Source organism: Rana temporaria, chromosome 4, assembly GCF_905171775.1.
Source record: "Rana temporaria chromosome 4, aRanTem1.1, whole genome shotgun sequence".
Classification (NCBI taxonomy): domain Eukaryota; kingdom Metazoa; phylum Chordata; class Amphibia; order Anura; family Ranidae; genus Rana; species Rana temporaria.
Genome location: NC_053492.1, coordinates 274,341,891 through 274,367,631, shown reverse-complemented (window position 1 = coordinate 274,367,631; position 25,741 = coordinate 274,341,891). Strand labels below are relative to the sequence as shown.

The 25,741-nt window shown below is 43.5% G+C and overlaps 1 protein-coding gene across 3 annotated transcripts in view; it reads left to right on the top strand.

The window, feature by feature from the left end:
* MCM9 (minichromosome maintenance 9 homologous recombination repair factor) overlaps nt 1-25,121 on the top strand; it is a 113,914-nt gene extending 88,793 nt beyond the window's left edge. For all 3 annotated transcript variants that reach the window (XM_040350317.1, XM_040350315.1, XM_040350316.1), the window contains 5 exons: nt 9,988-10,190; nt 10,478-10,681; nt 12,745-12,827; nt 16,457-16,602; nt 23,350-25,121. In XM_040350317.1, coding sequence (XP_040206251.1) covers nt 9,988-10,190; nt 10,478-10,681; nt 12,745-12,827; nt 16,457-16,602; nt 23,350-24,856 — 2,143 coding nt within the window. In that variant the 3' untranslated portion in view covers nt 24,857-25,121. The remainder of the gene's footprint in view (nt 1-9,987; nt 10,191-10,477; nt 10,682-12,744; nt 12,828-16,456; nt 16,603-23,349) is intronic.
* Nucleotides 25,122-25,741: the final 620 nt, after the last annotated feature.

Below are 25,741 nucleotides of genomic sequence, written 5' to 3'. Positions count from 1 at the left end.
ACTACTGTGTATCCGACTTTTCACTTTGTCTTCCACACTTTTGCAATAGTCTGTTTTGTGGTCAAGTGTATATGGGTCACAAGAGCATGCTCTCGTTTGGTAGCGCCTTCTATCGTTTTTGTGTAGAAGCGCCTCCCAAGGTTCTTTTTGTTAATGTATGTGTAGCACCGAATTGACCATGTTGTAGACCCTTATCCACAATCATTTGACCTTTGGGCATGTCCACCTTATATGCTTTGTATCACCTAGGTCTGAGCATCCCCAAAAGCATGTGGGAGGGTAGTTAGGGAGACATTTAGCAATTCTAGTATAGTTGCCCACATTTTTAGGGACACTTTTTTCTTTGTGTCCAGAACGCTACTGTAGGTTGGGCATTACCCCAATTAGGGGTGGGGCATCCATTATGGGCGTGTCTATAGAACAATGTAAGATAAAAAGTGTGCATGGTTTAAATTTCTAAATATTGGGTGTAGTTTAACCACTTAAGCCCCGGACCTTTAGGCAGCTAAATGCCCAGGCCAGGTTTTGCGATTCGGCACTGCGTCGCTTTAACAGACAATTGCGCGGTTGTGCGACGTGGCTCCTAAACAAAATTGACGTCTTTTTTTCCCCACAAATAGAGCTTTCTTTTGGTGGTATTTGATCACCTCTGCGGTTTTTATTTTTTGCGCTATAAACAAAAATAGAGCGACAATTTTGAAAAAAATTCTATATTTTTTACTTTTTGCTATAATAAATATCCCCCAAAAACATATATAATTTTTTTTTTTACATATTCTTCTACCTATTTTTGGTAAAAAAAAAAACGCAATAAGCGTTTATCGATTGGTTTGCGTAAAATTTATAGTGTTTACAAAATAGGGGATAGTTTTATTGCATTTTTATAAAAAAAATTTTTTTTTACTACTAATGGCGGCGATCAGCGATTTTTTTCGTGACTGCGACATTATGGCGGACACTTCGGACAATTTTGACACATTTTTGGGACCATTGTAATTTTCACAGCAAAAAATGCATTTAAATTGCATTCTTTATTGTGATAATGACAGTTGCAGTTTGGGAGTTAACCACAGGGGGCGCTGAAGGAGTTATGTTTCACCTAGTGTGTGTTTACAACTGTAGGGGGGGTGTGGCTGTAGGTCTGACATCTTCAGCTCCGGGGAGCGTTCGCGAGGGGGCGGCTAGAAACAAATAGCCGCACCCTCGTCCCGGATCACTCCCCGCGGGTTTCCGACCGCCGCATGTACCGGGGGGGGGGGGTCCCGATCGACCCCCGACCCACGTCTAGGCAGGGACGTACAGGTACGCCAATGTGCCTGTACGTGCCATTCTGCCGACGTACATATACATGCGGCGGTCGTTAAGCGGTTTTAAGGACCCCTCACTGTAGATATACGTAATTTTTTTAAAGATGGATATCTCGGTAACGGCAGCAACTGCTGCCATAACCGAGATATCCATCTATTCAGTGAGTGGTCCTGTAAACGGATTCGCCGCGAGATCACCATTATCGGCGGCGGGAGAGGGCCTTCCGCCGCTCCCCCGCACCCTCCGCCGCTTACCGGAGCCGTCGGCAGCAGCGGAGGCAATCTGGTCCTGTCCCCTGCTCGGCTGGGATACAAGTGAGGGCATAGCAGGGCGGAAGCAACCTCAAAACTTCACTTCCGCCCATGCTTCTTAAATGGGACATTTTCTTGTTGTCATTTTTTCAAATGTCAATTTTTTTTATTTTTTTGCATTTTAGTCTAAATATGGGTCAGGTCTTTTTGTCCCCAGATCTCATATTTAAGATGACCTGTCATGCTTTTTTCTATTACAAGGGATCTTTACATAAAAGTGACCCATTTTTTTTTTTTTTTAGTGTAAAAATTTATAAAATAAATAAATTAAAAATAAGTAAAACAAAAAAAAATGTTTTTAAAGCACCCCGTCCAGACGAGCTTGCGCACAGAAGCGAACTCATACGTGAGTAGTGCCCGCATATGAAAACGGTGTTCAAAGCACACAACTGAGGTATCACCGCGATCGTTTGAGCGAGAGCAATAGTTCTAGCCCTAGACCTCCCCTGTAACTCAAAAAATGCAACCTATAGAATTTTTTAAACGTCGCCTATGGAGATTTTTAAGGGTAAATGTTTGACGCCATTCCATGAGCGGGCGCAATTTTAAAGCGTGACATGTTGGGTATCATTTTACTCGGGGTAACATTATCTTTCACAATATAAAAATTTGGGCTAAATTTACTGTTGTCTTATTTTTTAATTAAAAAAGTGATTTTTTTTTTCCAAAAAAAGTGCGCTTGTCAGACCGCTGCACAAATACGGTGTGACAAAAAGTATTGCAATGACCGCCATTTTATTCTCTAGGATGTTAGAAAAAATATATATATAATGTTTGGGGGTTTTAAGTAATTTTCTAGCAAAAAAAAACGGTTTTAATCTTGTAAACACCAAATCTGAAAAACAGGCAAGGTCCTTAAGTGGTTAAAGTCTGAGAGGACCTGCAGTGTAGAATGTTGTAATGTTAAATAGGGAATGTACAAAAGGTAGGAAGGATCCTTGTAGTTTAAAAAAAAAAAAAAAAGAATCAAAGCGCACCTCATCCCAGTTAAATAGTATGTAGATGAAGAGGACAGTGGGATTATATTGCAGCGGTGCTATATTGTTAAATTATTAACATCACAATCATAATAATTTTTAAGTATTTATTAAAATATCATGAAATGACTGAACATATCACATGATAAACAAATTATTTAAAAACATGTATGTTATTACACATTTATTGAATTGTCTGGGTCGCTGGAGTTCCCGACTTGAAGTATACTAATGGTCCGGTATAGTGTTGTTTCCCTATATATTTTGCCAAGTTGGCTTCATCAGGGGTTACACTATGACCATGAATTGTTGCAGGACAACCAGCTCTATCAAAAGCAAAAAACAACATATAAGCAAATAATTACATACAAATGACATGATACAATTTTACATATGAGTATAGACATGTGCTGAAACAGTTGCTCCAGAAAAACACAACGGACCCACCTTTATTCAGCCAAAATTGAGGGGAATCAGAACATGGCTCCACATAAGCAGTGTGAAGTCCTTATCCAAAATTCCAGGACTGTGTAAAGGCAGCGCTCGGCCGCATGGTGAGAAAAGAGACCCAGCTGTAAGGATCAGAGGGCCAGATTCTCATACATTTGCGGCGGCGCAACGTTACCCGTTTAAGTTACACCGCCGCAAGTTTTCAGTGTAAGTGCCTGATCCACAAAGCACTTACCTGTAAACTTGCGGCAGTGTATCGTAAACACGTCCGGCGCAAGCCCGCCCAATTCAAATGGGGCGTGTACCATTTAAATTAGGCGCGCTCCCGCGCTGGACGTACTGTGCATGCTCAGTTTAGAAATTCCCAACGTGCTTTGCGCGATGTGACGTCATTTTTTAGAAAGGCGACGTGCGTAGCGTCCATTCGTATTCCCGGACGTCTTACGCCAAAACAAAAAAAAATTGAAATTCGACCCGGGAACGACGGCCATACTTTAACTCGACTAAAGTTAAGCCATGTTAAAGCAGGTGTAAATTTGCGACGGGAAAAAATTATTAGCGACGACGTAACGAACGCGAAAACCGTCGTGGATCGCCGTAAATGCTCATTAGCATACCCAACGCAGGAAAACGTCGCAAACTCCACCCAGCGGCGGCCGAGGTACTGCATCCTAAGATCCGACGGTGTAAGTCAATTACACCATGTCGGGTCTTAGGGCTATCTATGCGTAACTGATTCTATGAATCAGTCGCATAGATACTCTGAGAGATACGACGGCGTATCGGGAGATACGCCGTCGTATCTCTTCTGTGAATCTGGCCCAGAGAGCCTAATGAGTGCTATTCTCCAGAATGCCATAAAAATCATATAATCTGGATTGTTGAAAAACCAGGCTTACTATCTATGTGTAGTAATTAAAGGAACTTGCGGCGGAAGCCAATTAACATGCGGTTGGAATCAAACCCACAGGTTATCAAAGCGAGTCTCCCAAAGAAAGTCAGCAGACCTTGAAAAAAAAGCAGTTTTATCAAAAGGACAGAAAAAGGAATATGTATACGTGTGTGTGTGTATATATGTGTATATATGTGTATATATGTGTATATATATATATATATATATATATATATATATATATATATATATATATATATATATATATATATATATATATATATATATATTAAGATTGGGGTTATTAGACTCCAGCGATAGATGCGTTTTTCCAGTGAGTACGCCAATCCAGAACTGAGTTTTTAAGGGCCTGGTAGCCCACTTTTATTTAAAAGCATAAAAGTTCACAAATACAATAGCAGCCCTCGCAGGGGGTTCTACCATTCCTGTATCTTGCCAAATCAACAGTTTAGCCTCCTGGCTGTCATACTTGCTATCCGGCTGTTTCAGGCCTGTAGCCTAGGCCATGGGGGTCTGTTCCTCAGAACCAAACAGTTTCCTAGAGATAAGCTCAAACCTTGCTTACTCCAGTCAGCGTCTTGCTGCTCAATCATTAACTACTTAAGACCCGGACCAAAATGCAGCTAAAGGACCCGGCCAGGTTTTGCGATTCGGCACTGCGTCGCTTTACCAGACAATTGCGCGGTCGTGCGACGTGGCTCCCAAACAAAATTGGCGTCCTTTTTTTCCCACAAATAGAGCTTTCTTTTGGTGGTATTTGATCACCTGGCTGTAGGTGTGATGTCATCGATTATGTATCCCTATAAAAGGGATCACACGATCGATGACGCCGCCACAGTGAAGAGCGGGGAAGCCGTGTTTACACACGGCTCTCCCCGTTCTTCAGCTACGGGGGCCGACTTGCCCTTCTTCAGCTACGGGGGCCGACTTGCCCAGCGCTAATCGGGTCCCGCGGTCCTGGTCACAGAGCTTCGGACCGGGTCGCGGGCGCGCACCCGTGACCCACGGCTGGACAATAGCACAGCATGTACCTATACGTGCATGTGCCCAGCCGTGCTATTCTGCCGATGTAAATGTGCAGGAGGCGGTCCTTAAGTGGTTAATGACATCTGCCTGTTGCAGACATGCACACAGCCCCTGACTTCTCTCAGAGAGATTGGGAATTCACCTGATTCCCAGGACAGACTTCCTGTCTGTAGGGTGGGGCCCTGAGCTATAGTCAGGTCAGAAGTAAATCGCTGAACACACAGCTGTGCAATCAGTGTGCCCTTCTCTCTAAAATATGGCTTAACCACTTGACCACTGGGCACGAAAACCCCCTTAATCACCAGACCAATTTTCAGCTTTCGGTGCTCTCACAATTTGAATGACAATTACTCAGTCATACAACATTGTACCCATCTGAAATTTTTGTCCTTTTTTTCACACAAATAGAGCTTTCTTTTGGTGGTATTTGATCACCTCTGCGGTTTTTATTTTTTGCGCTATAAAAGAAAAAAGACTGAAAATTCTGTAAAAATAAAAAAAAAATTCTAGTTTCTGTCATATTAGCAGGTTATTTCTCACACACATCATATGCATACTACAAATTACACCCCAAAACACATTCTGCTATTCCTCCCGAGTATGGCGATACCACATGTGTGAGACTTTTACACAGCGTGGCCACATACGGAGGCCCAACATGCAGGGAGCACCATCAGGCGTTCTGGAGCACCCAGGCCAATTTTGACATTTCTCTCCTACATGTAAAAATCATCATTTATTTGCTAAAAAATTACATAGAACCCCAAAACATTATATATGCTTTTTTTTTCAAATACCCTAGAGAATACAATGGCGGTTGTTGCAACTTTTTATCTTGCACGGTATTTTCGCAGCAATTTTTTGAACGCGTGTTTTTAAAAAAAAAACTGTTTTGTGCTTAAAAAAAAAAAAAACAGTAAAGTTAGCCCAATGTTTTTGCATAATATGAAAGATGAAGTTACGCCGAGTAAATAGATACCCAACATGTCACCCTTCAAAATTGCACACGCCCGTGAAATTGCGCCAAACGTTGCTACTTAAAAATCCCCATAGGCGACGTATTGCAAGGTATTGGAGTATTGAGGGTATTGCGGAGTATTGAGGGTATTGCGGAGTATTGAGGGTATTGCGGAGTATTGCAGAGTATGGGGGGGGGTATTGCAGAGTATGGGGGGGGTATTGCAGAGTATGGGGGGGGGTGGTATTGCAGAGTATGGGGGGGGTGGTATTGCAGAGTATGGGGGGGGTGGTATTGCAGAGTATGGGGGGGGGGTATTGCAGAGTATGGGGGGGGGTATTGCAGAGTATGGGGTGGTATTGCAGAGTATGGGGGGGGTATTGCAGAGTATGGGGGGGGGGTATTGCAGAGTATGGGGGGGGGGGGTATTGCAGAGTATGGGGGGGTATTGCAGAGTATGGGGGGGGGTATTGTAGAGTATGGGGGGGGGGTATTGCAGAGTATGGGGGGTATTGCAGAGTATTGCACTTTACTTTACTTTATCTTTTTTTTTTTTACTGCAGAGTATTGCGCAGGGATGGCTGGATCTGTGACTGCAATTGTCACAGATCCAGCCCACAGTGCGGCGGCTGCTGCTGCCGCCCGATTCCCCCCCCCCCCCCCTCCCTCTCCTCTCACACTGTACCGAACGGTACAGAGAGGAGAGGGAGGAACCGGCGTCATTACATGACGCCGGTTTGTTTACAAGTGATCGCGCCGTCATTGGACGGCGCGATCACGTGGTAAGGAGCCGCTTCCATTGGCTCCTTACCGCGATCCGTGTTGCTGCGGGTCCCGTGGACCCAGCGAGCGCCGGTGATCGCGTGTGCGCGCCCGCTCGGGCGCGCAATTCCGACTCTCTGGGAGGACGTATATTGACGCCCTCCTAGAGTTAGGGAACCGCCTTGTAGCCGTATTTCGGCTATAGGGCGGTTACCAAGTAGTTAAACCAGCAATCTTTACCATAGCACAGAGTCCCACCTTCACAATATATATATATATATATATATATATATATATATATATATATATATATATCACACAAACGTGATCCATGCTGGGCAGCCAAATCAAGCCAGTAGGTAAAGTCAGTCAAAATTCTTTAAATGTCACTTATATATTCAGAAAAGAAAAAAAGGCAGGATGTTTAACATAAAGCCCAGCATAACATCTGGAGAGTAAAAGAAATAGCAAGCAAGTTCCACATATTAAAGTGTAAGTAAACCCACCTATCATTTTCAGCCAAGGAAGCTGCCATCTTGGCCTATGTTTAATCTTCAACTGCCATGGTGCTGCACATGTGATCAGTTATGACACCAGCCATTGGATGGTTTGACAGTTTGGTTGAGAGCACAACCAATGTGACAGTTAGCAATCTCGGCATGCCGGAAATGTAACTGCTTTTTGAAAATCGATGGGTTTACCTCCGCTTTAAGAGAGCCAGCTAGAGCAGATAGCCATATTTCATGTACCTGTATGGAGGGCAAGTCAGTTGAGGTTGCCCCCATGTTCCAATACGCTGGAGCTAGAGAGAAGCCGGCATTTTAAACCCCCCCATCCTCGCCCGGGCGTCTGACTTCACAGGCGAGCGTGGACAAGAAAGATGCTGATCCCCAGAATCCTCTGCAGCCATGCCACGTCATGATGATGCAACTGAACGGCAGCTGATGAGCTGGCGGTCATAGCTCCTAGATGTAAGGAGCTAGGATGGAAAGACAGGCAGGGACAAAGGAAAGCGGTGTAGGCACACACCAAAGCAGGGCAACATGGGCAAAAGCATAAAACGGGCATTCATATAATGAAGCCCTTGGGTGTCCATAGGGGCCGTGCACTACGCCTCTAGCGGTCACAGCATGGAATTGAGAATAGACAAACGTAAAAAAACGTTGTCAGTGTTCCAAGCAATGTCGGCCGAACAATACTCAGAGCACTACATAGGGACAGGGTGCCTTAAATCCATGCACTGAGTGATGAAAAGACGGTGGCATCCTGAAAGAGAGATCTGGGGCAAAAGGGCAGCACAATGTCTTCCACATAATATTACATATAGCAAGTTCAAAATAATCAAAAAAACAGTTTAAACATTAACAGTATTCTTCTCACAGCCTATATCTATGTATACAGGAATTATAACAATAAATTGGAGCATCGCCATAAGAAAAAGTGGCTGGGTTGATCTGTAGTATGTAGTGGGGCCCCCAGAGGTCCGTAGTATGTATGGTAGCTTCCAGCAGGGCCGAGGACTGAGCATCAGCAGGGCAGAGAATTGGGTGTCTATGACATGCCTAAGTGATGGTGATAAATTAAGTTGAAAACTGCTCTGCCCAAGTTAGGACAGTGCTAAATGAAAAAACAGATACCATCTTGATCTTTGTCAGCTTACAGCACTTTTTTGCTTCTATCTAAAAGTCTAAAGATAGAAGTAAAAAATCTGACAATGATCAAGATGGTAGCTGTATCAATCAGAGCCCTAAGCTGCTTAAAAGCTCTGCAGGTGGGGAAGCGATCTGTGAGTCTGCTGCATGTGATGGTTCCCACCCCGCCCGGCAGCACTCTGCTGTCCTTAACAAGGCAACATTTTCGGGACTCGCCCCAGGACAAGTTCACACCGGGACAGAAGGACGCCGGACCCGCCGCAGAAGGACGCCGGACCCGCCGCAGAAGGACGCCGGACCCGCCGAAGAGGACGCCGGACCCGCCGAAGAGGACACCGGACCCGCCGCAGAAGGATGCTGGACCCGCCGAAGAGGACACCCGAAGCCGCAGAAGGACGCCGGACCCGACGAGGCCGCCGATGGACGCCGCGCATGACACCAAAACTGTAAGTACAAAAAAACAAAAACAAAATTTCCACAGGATTGGGGGCCACATTAGGGGTGCGCGGTATACGCGGGAGCGCGTTATACCGCGATAAATACGGTAGGTGAAATCTTCCACTAGTTTTGGTGAGCTGGGGGTCCCCAAAGGATTCTTAATTTGCAGGGATTTCCTCTCACTTCCTGTTTTGGCTATGGGGCAGGAAGTGAAGGTAAATCTCCCCAATGAGACACAGATGGCAAAAAATAAACTGACAGGAGTTTATAACCCTCCCTTACTCTATCCAAATTGAAAAAAAAAGTGTGCCTTTTAGTTCTACTAGTTTATTTTGTCAGATTCTTCAACCAACTCTTTAACCTCGGTAAAACCTTGGCGTCGCAATTGGACCCCACACTGTTGTGATGGTCTTTAATGTTTCTTTGGCACTGGATAAAAGTGGTCTCTGCAGCGGATATGTCGCAAGATCACTTTAATCGGCGGTGGTAGAAGTCAACTCCCTGCCGCTCTTCGGTGCCCTCCGCCACTTACCGGAGCCGTCAGCAGAGGCAGAGGCGTTCGCGTCCTCTTACCGTCTGGGTATGGAGACGAGTGAGGGGAAGATGGCCACCCATCTCCATACCACTGCAGGATGGAAGCGACGTCAAAACGTCACTTCTGCACAATGCTCTTAAAGGGATGTTTACATCCCTTGTAATAGGAATAAAAGTGACCCAAAAATAAATAGTTAAATAAATAAAAATATTTTTTTAAAGCGCCTGTCCTGACGAGCTTGCGCGCAGAAGCGAACACATACGTGAGCAGTGCCCACATATGAAAATGGTGTTCAACCCACACATGTGAGGTATCGCTGTGATCATTAGAACGAGAGCAATAATTGTAGCCCTAGACCCCCTCTGTAACTCAAAACATGCAACCTTTTTTAAACGTCGCCTATGGAGATTTTTAAGGGTAAAAGTTTGTTGCCATTCCACGAGCGGACACAGCTTTGAAGCGTGACACGTTGGGTATCAATTTACTCGGCATAACATTCTCTTTCACAATATGAAAAATTTCAGTAATGAATGTGTTACTGTATATCTGTTTATATGCATCTTCTTACTGTATTATTCAAGAGAAAAATAGGAGTATTGTACAGCTCACAACAATATTTTTTTTTTCTCTTTTGATAATTTTTTTGTTTTTGTTCAGGTTGGTGTGCAAGTTAAATACCAGAACAACCATCCTTGCTGCAACGAATCCAAAGGGGGCATATGACCCAAATGAATCCATCTCTGTTAATGTAGCACTGGCTAGTCCTCTGCTTAGTAGATTTGATCTGGTTCTAGTTTTGCTGGATACAAAAAATGAAGATTGGGACAAAATTATTTCCTCCTTTATACTGGAAAATAAAGGTATACAAATATGCAGTGCTTTTATAAATGTATCAAGCTTTTAAATGGCCTGTTGAAGACAATTGTGTGTTTAATTTTACTCTGTACTTGCATATTTAGCTATTAAAGGTATTTTATGTATTTACTGAAGATTGGTTGCTGCAGAGAGCCATACATTTGGCAACACAATGATTCAACACACATTCATACATTTTCTGTTTTGCTTAGACTATGGAACACAGCATTGTATTGTATCAGTAGCAGCGCTCACACATTTATATATAATGTCACTCTTTTCTGTTTATTAGATTGCAGCCACAAATCTGATAAGCTTTGGAACATGGAAAAGATGAAAACGTATTTCTGCTTAATAAAGACCCTGCAGCCTAAGATGTCTGAAGGAGCCAACATGATTCTAATGCGTTACTATCAGCTTCAACGACAGAGTGATAGTAGAAATGCAGCGCGTACCACAATCCGTCTACTGGAGAGCTTGATACGGCTTGCTGAAGGTGAGGCTTACACTGGGACTGCTGCACTGAAATAGTGTTCTGACCATCATTCACCATTCATTTTACACGTATGTTCTTTACCCTAGGGTCTGACTCTCAAACTTAAATAGTAGTCTATATTTCTTCATGTGCAGTCATCCAGTGTGGGATGACTGCACATGGGACTTGTAATCACTGCAAACTAAAAAATAGTGTATATTCCCCTCCATAATGTATCACATTATAAGAGCGCTAAACACAGTAGAGCCTTCCTAAAACATATGGTATTGGTACATCTCGCTTCCATCACAGATCAATAAATAAGGGGTTTATTCCTCATTATAGGATACTGGGCATGAGGATACTGGGCAAAGCCAGTGAGCCTAACTATGCATCCAGTCCAGGATTGTTTTATAGATGCCGCTTGATATTATAAAACTGTTTTATTTAATATGTCTGTTTTAGCCTAGCTGGCCATTAACAATATAGGCCCGGATTCACAAAGCACTTGCGCCGACGTATCTCGACATATACCGCGTAAGTGCAAATATGCGCCGTCGTATCTGTGCGCCTGACTCAGAAACTAAGATACGCCTGAAAATAGGCTTCATCCGACCGGCGTATCTTAGGGAGTAGTTCCGACGTGATTCTGAGCATGCGCACTGGGATGCGTCCACGGGACGGTGCATGCGCCATTCGTTATTCGTATCTTTATGGCACTCGGCCCCACATTTGCATGGGGTCACGCCTCATTTGCATGGCTCACGCCCACTTCCACGTACGAGGACTTGCGCCTAAGAAACCCAGCGCAAATTTGGTGGCAAGTGCTTTGTGAATTCGGTGCTTGCCTCTCTGCGCTGCGTCGGCGTAGCGTAAAGAAGATACGCTACGGCGGCATAAATATGTGCCAATGTCTGTGAATCCGGGCCATAGTGTACAGAAACCATAACTTCTGTTAAAGCGGTTGTAAACCCGCATTTGTTTTTTGTTTTTTTGCACCTGAAAAGTAAAAGCCATAATGAGCTAGTATGCACCGCATACTAGCTCATTATGAAATACTTACCTTAAAATTAGGTGTAGGGAACTTACCTGGTCCACGCCGAGCGAGATGTCATCTTGCTCCGGCGTGTCTTTCGGCATCGCCGCTCCAGCGCTGTGAGTGGCTGGAGCGGCGATGTCGTCACTCCCGGCAGCGGCCGGCCCTTTAGCCGAGGATCCCCCCTGCGCATGCGGCGCTGCAATCAGCGGCGCATTGCGAGGGGAATATCTCCTAAACCGTACAGGGTTAGGAGATATTCTTTATACCTACAAGTAAGCCTTATTATAGGCCTACCTGTAGGTAAAAGTGAAAAGTGGGGTTTACAACCACTTTAAGTAGGACTTAAGAGGGGAGGTATTTGGTTTCCATAACATTTCTGCTTCTCTCTTTATGTGAGTGCACACAGCAATTGTCTGTACTGTAAGCGATGGTGGCTCACTGCCTTCACTTTTCTGAGCATACAATCAGAGTCAATGTACACCACACGGTGACAACAAAGGTGGAGAGAAACGGATACAAAGAAGAAGAATGTATTATTGCTATGAAGAATATGTGAGGAGAGCAGAGAGGAACGTTGTGAATAAAGGGTATAAGTACCTGTGTTGACATCCTTTAGGCTTTTGTCAATGGCACCAGTTTGATATCCATTTGAGATCACTCCAACTTCAGAGATGGGCCCTAAAGCTGATTGTGTGCAGACTCACTTTAGTACTGCTGACGGGAAAGAGAAAGTACCTGACAATGCAGGGCTGAGAGATAGAAGGGAATACTGAGAAGAAAAACCGGTAAGGAGAGATGGAGCATGCGTAATGAGGGTGTAAAGCTAAATGAGTGTAAGAAGCCTCAACTACTTGACAGGAAACAGAATACCCCTTTTTTGTTTTGTGTTTTTTTTTTTTATGGTACTTTGAATGAAACTGTAAAAATGATTACATTCCATTGGTTATATGCTTACTCGAATTACACAACTGTGTAAATTTGATAAGGTGTTCTACACTATGTGTAATAACAAGATTAATTTGACAACAATCTGTTTTTTCTCCAGCCCATGCAAGATTGATGTATCGAGATGTTGTGACTATAGAAGATGCTATCACTGTGGTATCAGTAATGGAATCGTCTATGCAAGTAAGTATATTTTGTTAACAGAGTTCTAACCCGAGAGCATACTCTTTTTTTTTATTTTTTTTTATTTTATAACATCAGCAATACTAATATAAACTTACTTGAAAAATCTCCTTTAATGTTATAAATTTTGCCTGTCGGCTGGTCTTCTCTTTTCCTCACTTCCAGAATTCCCTACAGCTTTGCAGCATCTCCTCTGCTGTCTAATCTTAATTTATAAGCACTACACAGTCTATTGTACCTTGCTGCCTGCAAGCAGTGATTCCTGTACTGACATCACCTTTTGAAACTCCTCCTGTCAGCACCTCTGTAGTTCAGAAGGCAGGCTCTGTGAAATGTTACACAGCAGTAGCTACTCACAGGGAAAAGTTAGTTTCCTCTATCCAAACTTAGAACTTGCGCTCTTCTTTTACCATAATGAACTGCAGGAAAGGTCATTCCCACCCTACATACCCTCACTTTGTTTATGTGAGCTGCGAGGGCCGGGAACAACCCAGCCTGCATGTCATTGAAGCAGGAGTTTGATTAAATATGAGTTTGGAGGACATCCAAGCTTATTTGTAACTAATGACCATATTTTACACACCTAATTTTCACTCCCTTTTCATGGGTTATACCTAGTTTATGAAATACATTTTTTTCCCTTTTATAACTGTATAAACAAAGGATACTTTATTGAAAACACCAAAAGAATATCTCGGTGACATAAAGGTGTGTTGTCTGGATAACATGGCACAGTAAAACAGCAAAATGGAGTCCTGTCTGTCACCCCTCTCTGCCAATCCCTCCACTGGCTTCCAATTGCCCAACACATTAAATTCAGAATACTAACGACAACATACAAAGCCATTCACAACTACCCCAAGCTACATCACAGATCTTGTCTCCAAATATCACCCAAGCCATCCTCTCCGCTCCTCCAAAGACCTCCTACTCTCAAAACTCTCTTGTCTCCCCCTCCCATGCTTGTATCCAGGACTTCTCAAGAACTCTTCTATTCAGGGAAACCTATCGTGCTTCTGAACTTTTATCCCTGTCATCGGCTCACCCCCCAGTTATAAACCTTTGAATCATTTGCCCCACCCTATGATATTTTAAGCCATCGTAACCCTCTTGTATTTTTATTGTAACGGTATTGTCTCCTTTTATATTGTAAAGCGCTGTGCAAACTGTTGGTGTTCTGTAAATCCTGTATAATAATAATGTAATGTATTTCTTACCCACAAGTAAATATAATCTTTAAAACTGCCCCAGCTGACTTGTTTTAAGTGTTTGTTACCCCAACACTTCATATTGCTGATATGTGCCTGCTGTACCATGTACTTATATGCAAAAGTATCCTGTTCTCTTTGTATTGCTTCATTTGTGTGAAATCCCAGGTGTTCCTGCTAGCCCGTTTGCTTTCCTATTAACAACTGACCACACTAAGCAGGAGAACACACCATGGTCAGTTCTCTAGCTTTGCAGGGAACTCAATCTGCTCTTCAATGATCAGATTTGTCCTGACACGCCCAGCTGCAGAGCCATTTACTGGAAAGCTCGGTGTGCTGCTGCTTCTCCTCCTCCCCCCAGAACAGAGGGAATGTGCTCACTTAAAAAAAAAAGGGGGGGGGGACGGTATTTATAAAGCTTGATTATGAGCGTAATGATTATTCATCAATTTCTATGCATCTTGTACACCTCTCCCTTTTTTAAATTTTTTACACTGTAGATTGTGTTCATCTACTGTTATTCCTAATAAATACTTCATACTCATACCTTACGCCTTTACTTGTAGAGGAGTTTACCTTTTAAAGTCCCACTAGACTCAGGGATAAGCAATTAGCGGACCTCCAGCTGTTGCAGAACTACAAGTCCCATGAGGCATAGCAAGTCTCTGACAGCAACAAGCATGACACCCAGAGGCAGAGGCATGATGGGATTTGTAGTTTTGGAACAGCTGGAGGTCCGCTAATTGCATATCCCTGCACGAGAGGAATCATTTCCCTGTGCATACACTTCAGACCACCAGGTGAGCCCACCAGGGCTGCCAATCAGTGCCCATTAGGACGTCACTCTGTGTCATCAAGTATGCCTGCCAGTGCCACCTATAAGTGCCACCTATGACTGCCCATCAATGCCACCTATAAGGGGCCATCAATGCCACCTATCGGTACCCATCAGTGCTGCTTATAAGTGCATCATCAGTGCCAATCAGTACTGCCTCATCAGTGCCCATCAGTGCAGCCTTATCAGTGAAGGAGAAAACAACTTATTTACAAAGTTTTGCAACAGAAACTAAAAAAAAAAAATTTTCCCCCAAATTTTCAGTCTTTTTTTATTGTAGCGCAAAAAATAACCCCAGCAGTGATCAAATAGCACCCCAAAAACGCTCTGCTTGTGGGTAAAAATATTTTTGGGGGTATTCAAAATGCAATAGCGCTGAAAGCTGAAAATTGACCTGGGCAGGAAAGGGGGAAAGTGCCCTGCATTGAAGTGGTTAAGTTTAAGAGGTCTTGAGATAAACACAGGCTATTCTTGCTTTCTTTCTTTTCCTAATCTGCACTAGGTTAGTCACACAAGAAAGTTGGTATGACACCAGGCATTTTCACAAAATAAGGTCAGCAGTAGCAGCCTCCATATTTCGCTAATGAGAGGTTTCCTTTAAATGTAAGTTTCCATTACTGTATGTTTATCAGTAGTTTTTGGAAGGTTTTCTTTTTTTCTTTTATGACAATGCTATAGGCATTCAGAATCTCACCGTTTTTGGACCCATACGAGTCTAAAGAAAACATCTGACACTCAAGTAGATGAAGTTTCAGGCCAGTGAGGCCCAGATATTTTTATAATTTACTTTCAAAACAAGTATTTAAAGGGATAAGCATTGTTTACATGGTGGACTCACTGCATCTTCTGGGGATATTCAGATTTTTTTTTTTTTTTTTTCATTATTTGAAGGAAGTACATTTTTTTTTTTTTTTTTAAATCAAAAACGACGTTTATTAAGCATAAAGATAAAGGATTACAGACATATTAGTAATCGGTGCAACATGCACCACAAGCAAGGATTCAATGCAATGTCAGGTATACACACATAACGGACACATTGAGGGAATAGCAAGCTACATATGCAAGGTAATACATGGGGAAAAATGCAAAGTTGTAGGCCGATGGACAGGAGTACTCAAAGGGCACCGCTCGAAGCCTTATTCATCAGGAGTAGCACAGGTGGAGGCCTCCCCCAACCATCTGTCCCACACTTTGTGATATTTATTGGGGCAGCCCCTGTGGACATAGAGCAGCTTTTTAAAGGGTAGGGTTGCGTTAACAGCTCTAATCCATTGTTGCAGGGTAGGGGGTGGTCCCCTCATCCAGGTTCTAGCTATCTGAAGCCTGGCAAGGAACAACGTCTCTTGTAGAAAGGTGTTGAGGTATTTCTCGGCCTCAGACAGTGAGAGAAGCCCGAGTAGGCATTGGCGGGGGCACAAGGACAATGGTGACCCCATACGGAAGGAAGTACATTTTAAGTCTAAGCTAAAAGTCAAGGAGCTCTCCAGTAAGAAATCGTATATATATCATTATGCATGTCATGGTGAACCACTATGCTGTCTGTGAGTAATGGAAACCAATGTAACGCTCTTTCCTCAATGTAGGGAGGTGCTTTACTAGGAGGGGTGAATGCTCTGCATACATCATTTCCAGATAATCCCCAGGAGCAGTACCAAGTGCAGTGTGAACTTCTCCTAGAGAGACTGGGACTCCAAAATATAATGAGGGAAGAGTTGCAGAGGCTGGAAAGGTAAAAAGGCATATCGCTTTTGTATGTAATTGAAAGGGAAAGCTATATGGTTTGTACATTTTCTGCTTCCACTATGTTCTGTAAAAGGAGACAAATCGACATTTGCATTGATGGTTCAATAAATACAGAATGTCATGAATGTATTTTGAAAGTAACATGTTATTTTATCGTTTTTTTCTAATTACGGATATATTTTTGTTTATTTAAGCATTTTATAAATTGAAACCAATATAAAAGCCTAATCTCAGTTTTTAAACTATTTTATTTAAGCAGAATTCATTTGCACACATTTTTTTCCCAAAACACTTATTGCAGAAGCTACTGTATGTTATCACAGGGCTCAATCGGGAGACAATTCTTAAATCCACCCGTCCTATAGTGCACTGTGAGCCCTGCACAGTACATGTAATTTTTTTTTTTCCTGTCTGGTTTCAGGAGCCAGAAGACATTTAACAATGACATGTGGGAGTAGTGTAGGTAGGAGGATTAAGGTTGAATAAACCCTGGAATACCAGTACATACACTTTATTTGGCTAATTTACTCCTTTGAACCAACAGGTTGAGGTCTAGATTCCTTCTTACATCAGCAATGTGTTTTCAAATTTGATGATAAAAGCTTGTTTTATATCCTGTTGGCTCAGGCTGAAGAAGTCAGAATGATAACCACAATCCTTTGAAATGTATTAAGTTTTTGTTTGTAGATAGTAAATATACAGTACTGTGCAAAAGCCAGCATTCATCGTGATTGACGTTGGATCTACATTGGGGGACAATTATCTATATATTTTTTTAATAAAGGACTTGTCAAAAACTGCTTTCTATGTACCACATACTCATTCATAAGGGGGGGGGGGCGCGCTCTCTGACTCCAAAAACCATTGGCCAGGGTTGTGGGGAAGAGGCCATTTTCCTCATCAACAAAGCACCCCACTCCCCCTTTCCTGACCTGTGGGGCTTCATTCTTGGATAAGGTATTGGTATGCATTTTTTTTTGTTTTTTGTTTTTTTCTTATACATTTTGGCCTAGAGGTTCCCCTTAAAATCCAGCCCAGGCCCAAAGGGCCTGGTATGGATTGGAAGGGACCCCACATTGTTTTTTTCTTCTTAAATCGGTTGTATACCCCTTTTTTATTACTTTTATCCAACGGGTAATCCTGTACGGTTTTGAGATATTCACCTTGCATGCAGCCGCTGACGTCAGCGGCGCATGCGCTCTGAAGGTCTGGCCGATGCTGCCGGAAAATCAGAGCTCTATGCCGGAAATTAGACTCATGCGCGGGAGCCGCGAACCCAGAAGACACGCCGAGGGGAAAATGTCAGCTCCCTCGGCGGTGACTGAGATGCGCTGCCGACGCTTCGATTTAAGGTAAGTATTTCATAATAAGCTAGTGTGCGGTGCATACTAGCTCATTATGCCTTTACCTTTTATAGGGTTTTTTTAACCACTTCCCGACCTCCTCATGTACATTTACGTCGGCAGAATGGCACGGACAGGCACAATCACGTACCTGTACGTCCTCTGCTAGATGTGGGTGGGGGGTCCGATCGGGACCCCCCCCCGTACATGCGGAGGTCGGGTCCGCTCGGGGAGCGATCCGGGACGACGGCGCGGCTATTTGTTTATAGCCGCTCAGTCGCGATCGCTCCCCGGAGCTGAAGAACGGGGAGAGCCGTGTGTAAACACGGCTTCCCCGTGCTTCACTGTGTCGGCGCATCGATCGCGTCATCCCCTTTATAGGGGAGACACGATCAATGACATCATTCCTACAGCCACACACCCCTACACTAGTAAACACATACACAGTGATCCCTAACTCCTACAGCGCCCCCTGTGTTTAACTCCCAAACTGCAACTGTCATTTTCACAATAAACAATGCAATTTAAATGCATTTTTTGCTGTGAAAATGACAATTGTCCCAAAAATGTGTCAAAACTGTCCGAAGTGTCCGCCATAATGTCGCAGTCACGAAAAAAATCGCTGATCGCCGCCATTAGTAGTAAAAAAATAATAATAAATAAATATGCAAAAAAACTATCCCCTATTTTGTAAACGCTATAAATTTTGCGCAAACCAACCGATAAACGATTATTGCGATTTTTTTTTTTACCAAAAATAGGTAGAAGAATACGTATCGGCCTAAACTGAGGAAAAAAAAAATTATATATGTTTTTGGGGGATATTTATTACAGCAAAAAGTAAAAAATATTGCATTTTTTTCAAAATTGACGCTCTATTTTTGTTTATAGCACAAAAAATAAAAACCGCAGAGGTGATCAAATACCACCAAAAGAAAGCTCTATTTGTGGGGGAAAAAAGACGCCAATTTTGTTTGGGAGCCACGTCGCACGACCGCGCAATTGTCTGTTAAAGCGACGCAGTCCCGAACTGTAAAAACCCCTTGGGTCTTTAGGCAGCATTTTGGTCCGGGGCTTAAGTGGTTAAGGATGCCAGAAAATTACTGCAGGCTTTCACTACTAAAATTCCACATGACTTCATAAAATGGCATATTTTCAGTGGATGCCATTTTTTTTTTTTTTTAAACGCTGTGCGGTTTGTAAATGGTACCCACTGTCCTGATGCAGAATGCATTTGGGGGCCAATCACACGCCTCTCTCATGGTATGGCATGATGAATAAGTATCTGCCTGTATTTCTCAATAATGAGGACACATTAATCCTGACCAAATCTCCAACTCCATTTGCAGAAATGCATTACCAAACTTGCAAGGAACCTCCACCATCCTTCACCGTTGCCTGCAGGCACTCATTATTGAACCACTCTCCAGTTCTTTGTGAACAAACTGCCTTCTGCTATAGCTAAATATTGTGACTCATCAGTCCAGAGCACCTGCTGCCATTTTTCTGCACCCCAGTTCCTATGTTTCCGTTGCATAGTTGAGTCACTTAGCCTTGTTTCCATGTTGGAAGTATGGCATTTTGGCCAGATTTCTTCAGACAGTGGATGGGTGTACCTGAGTCTCACTGATTTCTACCAGTTCTGTGCTGATGGCACTGCTGGACATTTATCTGATGTTGAAGGGAAGTAAGTTCCTTTGGCTGACCACTGCTTCTATGGCCCTCAATTTTGCCCCTTTCTTTGTGCTTCTTCAAAAGAGTTTGAAATGGCACAGCTTGAAACCCCAGTCTGCCTTGAAATCTTTGCCTGGGGGAGTCCTGGCTGATGCAGTATAACTACCTGTGTCTTCTTGCTGTGCTCAGTCTTGCTTTGGTGTATGACCTATAACATCAAACGGTCTTCCACAACGTTACCTTAGTAGCAGAGTTGGGCTGTTCCTCACCCAGTTTTAAGCCTCCCACACAGCTGTTTCTGTTTCATTTAGCAACTCTGCTTCAACCTATATATGGGATTGATAATTTTCCCCTGGTTGGTATAATCGGTTAAATTATACACCTGACTCTAGTCCTAAGAAATCCCTAACTTTGTGCAAGTGTAAGAAGTGATGCTGGTTTGAAGCCAAAGGATAGTCACACCAAATATTGATTTTGATTTCGATTTTTCTTTTGTGCGCTTACTTTGCATTTTGTAAATTGATAAAAATAATTAAAATATATATTTTTGAAAGCATTCTTACTTTACAGCAGGCATTATTAAATGGCGGTCCACATCCAGACCAAGCCACTGGACCGCCGCGGTCCTGCCATTTAGTAGCCGCCTCTCCCCCTCAGCTGTCGCCACTGCTGGCATCCCCACTGGCTGCCATCGGGAGACAAGACCATTCTGGACGAGAACGGAGCTGCCAAGTTAACTAGGCAGTCCAATCAAAAGCTGATTAACAGGAAAATTTGTGCAGCTCCAGTGCTCCATTCAGAAATGTCCTGCCTCCTGACATCAGCTCTCGACCTGCTGTGTCTGCTGAGCTCAGTTCTGTGTAAGGTAAGACGGGAGAGGGCTATGTAACTGCTGTGAAAGATGGAGAGGAAGGCGTGGGGTGATATAAACGGGGGGGCTGAGGACAAGAGCCTGAAGCAGGAGGTGGGCGATATCAAAAGGGAGGTAGGAGGACAGGAATGTAAAGGAGTGGGGAGGGGCGGTGATACTGTATGAAAGAGCAGAGGAATGGAATGTAAAAATAAAAAGGGGTGATATGAAGGAGTCAGAGCATGAATGTAAAAGAGAAGGGGGGGTAATATAAAGGGGGGCTGAGGACAGGAATGCAAAGGGGGACCTAAATTGCGAAGACACACTGCGTTTGCCGATGCACGGAGGAGCTATTAGTAATCAAACATGCTTTCCGAAACTCTGCAGGAATAACATTTTACTGACTGGACCTCTGTGGAATTTAATTCAATACCCCTGTATTTCTTCACACCTGCCTAAAACTTTGCACAGTGCTGTATATATACATGCATATCAACAGTTTGACTCCTAACCATTATGTTTACAACAAGGTATTTTAGTTTTTTTTTGCAAAGTCTAATGTTAAATATATGAGAGAAGCCACACTAGAATAGTCCCAATTGATGCACCAGGATGTTTAATTGAATACCATGCCAGTATGTTTCCATAGTTGAAAATGGTGGGATAAATCCTTATGACAATGACACCACAGTTATTCACATCAAGAAGTGCACCACCACTATAAGAAAAACTTGATTAACAGATAGCAAGAAAAAACAGGCATGTGGCTATAGCCAAGCCAATGCCTTTACAAGCACAGAAGATCTTAAAGTGGTAGTAAACTCTGTACTACCACTTTTACCTACAGGTGAGCCTATAATAAGGCTTACCTGTAGGTAAAAAGATCTCCTAAACCTGTACGGTTTAGGAGATATTCCCCTCGCAATGAGCCGCTGACTGCAGCGGCGCATGCGCAGCGGGGATCCTCGGCTTAAAGCGGTTCTCCACCCTAAAGTGGAGTCCCGCTGATCGGAACCCCCCCCCCCCTCCGGTGTCACATTTGACACCTTTCAGGGGGGAGGGGGGTGCAGACACCTGTCTAAAGACAGGTATTTGCACCCACTTCCGGCCACACGCTACAGGCGAAAGACGGGCATTCCGTCACATCCCGTCTGTCGCCCGTTGTGTGCTGGGAACACTCGGCTCCCAGCACACAGCATGTGAGCCAATCGGCGGGCACAGCGCGACTCGCGCATGCGCCGTAGGGAACCGGGCAGTGAAGCCGCAGCGCTTCACTTCCTGGTTCCCTCAGCGTGGATGGCGGGGGGAGCAGCAGAGTGACGAGCGATCGCTCGTGCTCTGCTGCGATCGGCGCTGGACTCCAGGACAGGTAAGTGTCCTAATATTAAAAGTCAGCAGCTGTAGTATTTGTAGCTGCTGGCTTTTAATATTTTGTTCCCATGGCACATCCGCTTTAAGCCCTGGCAGCCGCCGGACCTTGCCGGAAAGAAGTCTCCCGCGTGCATGCGCAGGAGTGACGACATCGCTGCTCCAGCCACTCACAGCGCTGAAGCGGCGATACCCGGAAGACACGCCGAGGCAAGATGACATCTCCCTCGGCGTGGACCAGGTAAGTTCCCCCACGGCTCGTTCCAAGGTAAGTATTTCATAATGAGCTAGTATGCAGTGAATACTAGCTCATTATGCCTTTTGCGTTTCAGGTATTTAAAAAAAAAAGCTGCTGCGGGACCCAAAAAAAAAGTCTAACCATAGCGTAATATTGTCTGACTTTTTTATTCTAATAAAAAGTATTGCACTTACATTGGTAGGTTTAAAAATCACATATAAAAACAGTCAGCCGTCTTGCAACAAGTGCCCATTCTCCTAGTAAGACAGCGTGGTGACGTCAACACGTACCCTCCTTCAGACACGTTTCGTCATACGTATCGTTGTCAATGAGGAAAATAATGTTGCATGTTTACACAAATTAGTATAATTTTAAATTTAATGGACAAAGAGTACCGGTATATATATTTTTTTCTTAAATGTGTAAAGGAAAATGTGCCCATTTTCTCTTGTAAACAGTTACATCCCAAATGCCATTTTTGAAAAAAATAGAATCTCTTGCCTTTGGTTAAAAACTATGCACAATTGGCTAGGATCAGCTTGTTTGAGTCCTAGTGTGTCCATATTGTGAAATATAAATATGATACTGATACAGATACTGAGCATTTGCGGGAGTACTTGTACTCCCGCAAATGCCCCGATGCTAGATCCGATACTACCCCCAGTCTCCCCCCCCCCTCGCCGCCGTCGCTGCAATGCCGCCGCATACCGCAACGCCGCCACCTAGTTAATCAGCGTGCGGGGAACATTACAGCTTTCATTTGAATAGCTGTGTGTTCCCCGCAGCGCCGCGTATAGACACACCCCCTTGCTCGGGATTGGACAGGTGATCTGTCTATCAAAGTGCAGATCACCAGTCCAATCCCGAGCAAGGGGGAGACATGGCTGCATATGTGGGGAGACATGGCTGCATATGTGGGGAGACGTGGCTGCATATGTGGGGGGGAGACATTGCTGCATATGTGGGGAGACATGGCTGCATATGTGGGGGGACATGGCTGCATATGTGGGGGGACATGGCTGCATCTGTGGGGGACATGGCTGCATCTGTGGGGGACATGGCTGCATTTGGGGACACATTTAAAAAAAAAGTATCGGTACTTGTGCTCGGTCCTAAAAAAGTGGTATCGGGACAACCCTAATAAATAGTTTAATGTGTCGGGTTAACAAAAATCTATGTTTTTCTTTATTTTGTATTAGATTATTTATATAATTAATGTAAAAAAATACTAATTTTCTTATAATTGTCTTTTCAATACAGACAGCAATATCTAGACACCAATCGGCTACAGCAAGATGACAATAATACCACTGCCACCACTGAGGGTTCTATCAAAACACCCCATGGTGATAATGTGAAGCCACACATTTCAGAAATGGCACACAGCAACAATGGAAATGTCAGCTGTGTCTCAAAGACACAAGAGACTGAAAATTGTTGTCCTCCAGCACCCACCAACTGTACAACAAAGAATATTTGCAGAGATGGTTCTGATTTGTTGGTAGATCGAAGTGCACAGCTTGGATCTTCTGAAGAGCTTAACAGACACCAAAATAATTCTTCAAACTGTCTTAATAAAACAAGCAGTGGTTTCGGCCTTGAATGGTTTGACACTATCCAGACAGGAAAGCAAGGCATCAATATTTCTCCAATTTCTAAAACTGCAGATTACACAACCACAGAACCTCAAACGGTTCCATCAGGACTTGAAGGTACCAATAGTGATTTCAATAAAAATACTATTAACGCAAAAGCCGCAAAGCAATTAACAAAAAAAGGCTCAAGTGAAACCAAAGGAAATAATTTACCAGATGAAATTATTACTGAACGTGTTTCTAAAAAATGGCACAAACTGAATAAAAAGTGTATGGAAAACACAACTAATGAACCCAGTATAACCAAGCTCTGTGGATATGGAGATCCTTCAGAAGAAGCTGACAATTCATCTGCAGGTCCTGTGCACAGCACCCCTGTCCGAAGCAAAAAGCGACCGCTGACTCCTGTGGAACCACAAAAAGGGACATCAGATGTTCAGGATCCTGAACTGCAGGCCAAGTTAGCCCAACTAGCCAAATTTTCATTTAAACATAAGTCAAAACTCATGCACAACCCAGGGATAGAAAATGAGAGGACTGCTGCTTCTGGTAATAATGACAGAGAAGTCACAGAACCAAAGCAGAAACCCGCCCCAAATGAAAAACTCAGAAGGCTGCTGGAGGTATCAGTCAGCTCGGATCATGCCAGTTCTGTAAGGCAAGGGAAGTCTTCTTGTGAGGTATCAGTCAGCTCGGATCATGCCAGTTCTATAAGCCAAGGAAAGTCTTCTTGTGAGGTATCAGTCAGCTCGGATCAAGCCAGTTCTGTAAGGAAAGGGAAGTCTTCTTGTCCTACTGCAACAGAGGTGACATTGGCGAAAGACGCACCTGTTGTAAGCCATGCTGTAGCCCCTTCTGTGTTAGTAAATAAGGAAAATAAGCAGGCTGAGGCTTCCTGCAGTAGAAAGGTATCTTCTAGTACACTTGCCAGGCTGGCAAAGTTTTCCTTCGCCTCATCTGAAGACAAAATTGCTGACGCACCAGGTGTTATCCCTGAAAGTGAAAACGCTTTATCCTCCAGGAACATGGGTGCAGGAGGAAAGAGGACATGTTTTCAACTGGAGTCTCTCACAAACAAAGCTGTTGGAGCAAAATCACTTTTTAGTAGTACAGACTTTGATGATGAAACATTAGATTTAGACTGGAATATTGAAATAAATGGAAAAAAATAACACTATTCTAATACTAAATATATTTTTTGATGAATGTGTTTTTGCTTGCTTTGTACGGTTAAAAAACTCAACACTTGAAACTACCTGATCAAGAGGTTTACTGGATAAGATATTTATATTTTCTGTGCATCATGCAGTCAGCAGGTGGCAGTGCAGACTTCAGTCTTCTGGTCACATATGGCGTATTTTATGTTTTCCTTTACTCACATCTCCTAATGTAAAATATGTCTATGTAATAAACTGTCTGATACATTTTTACATTTTATAATTATAAACCTATTTTTTTTATAATTACATTTTATACAGTTTAGGTTAGAATAACCAATCTCAGGTAACCATCTTCTTTTAGTAATCTTTTTACACTTGCGTTCAAGGAATTCACACAGTGCAGGGAAATAATAACACTTATTGTAGTATATATTTGTACTGATGACCACGGAAAGGGAGATACAAGATTTTCATGTGTCACTGGACAGGGATGCCAGTAGGCACACTTGTTGCAGTAAAATTCATCTTAGGGCCCTTTCAAATGGGTTTTCCAATCGGGTTGTGTCTCTCCTCGTGGTCATGGAGTCTACAAGGGTGTCCAATCAGGATCCAGTTGGACAACACCACGGCGGTGACTTATGTCAACCATCAGGGAGGAAAACTGAGCTTTGCTGTGGCGTTGGAGGTCGCTCACATCCTGCAGTGGGCGGAAAGGAGAGTGCCGGCTCTATCGGCCATTTACATTCCGGGCGTAGAAAACTGGCAGGCGGACTATCTAAGTCACCTAGATGCTGGACCAAGTGGAATGGTCGTTACACCCAGAGGTGTTTCAATTCCTTTGCCGGAGGTGGGGCACGCCGGACGTAGATCTCCTGGCTTCTCGACTCGATCGCAAGG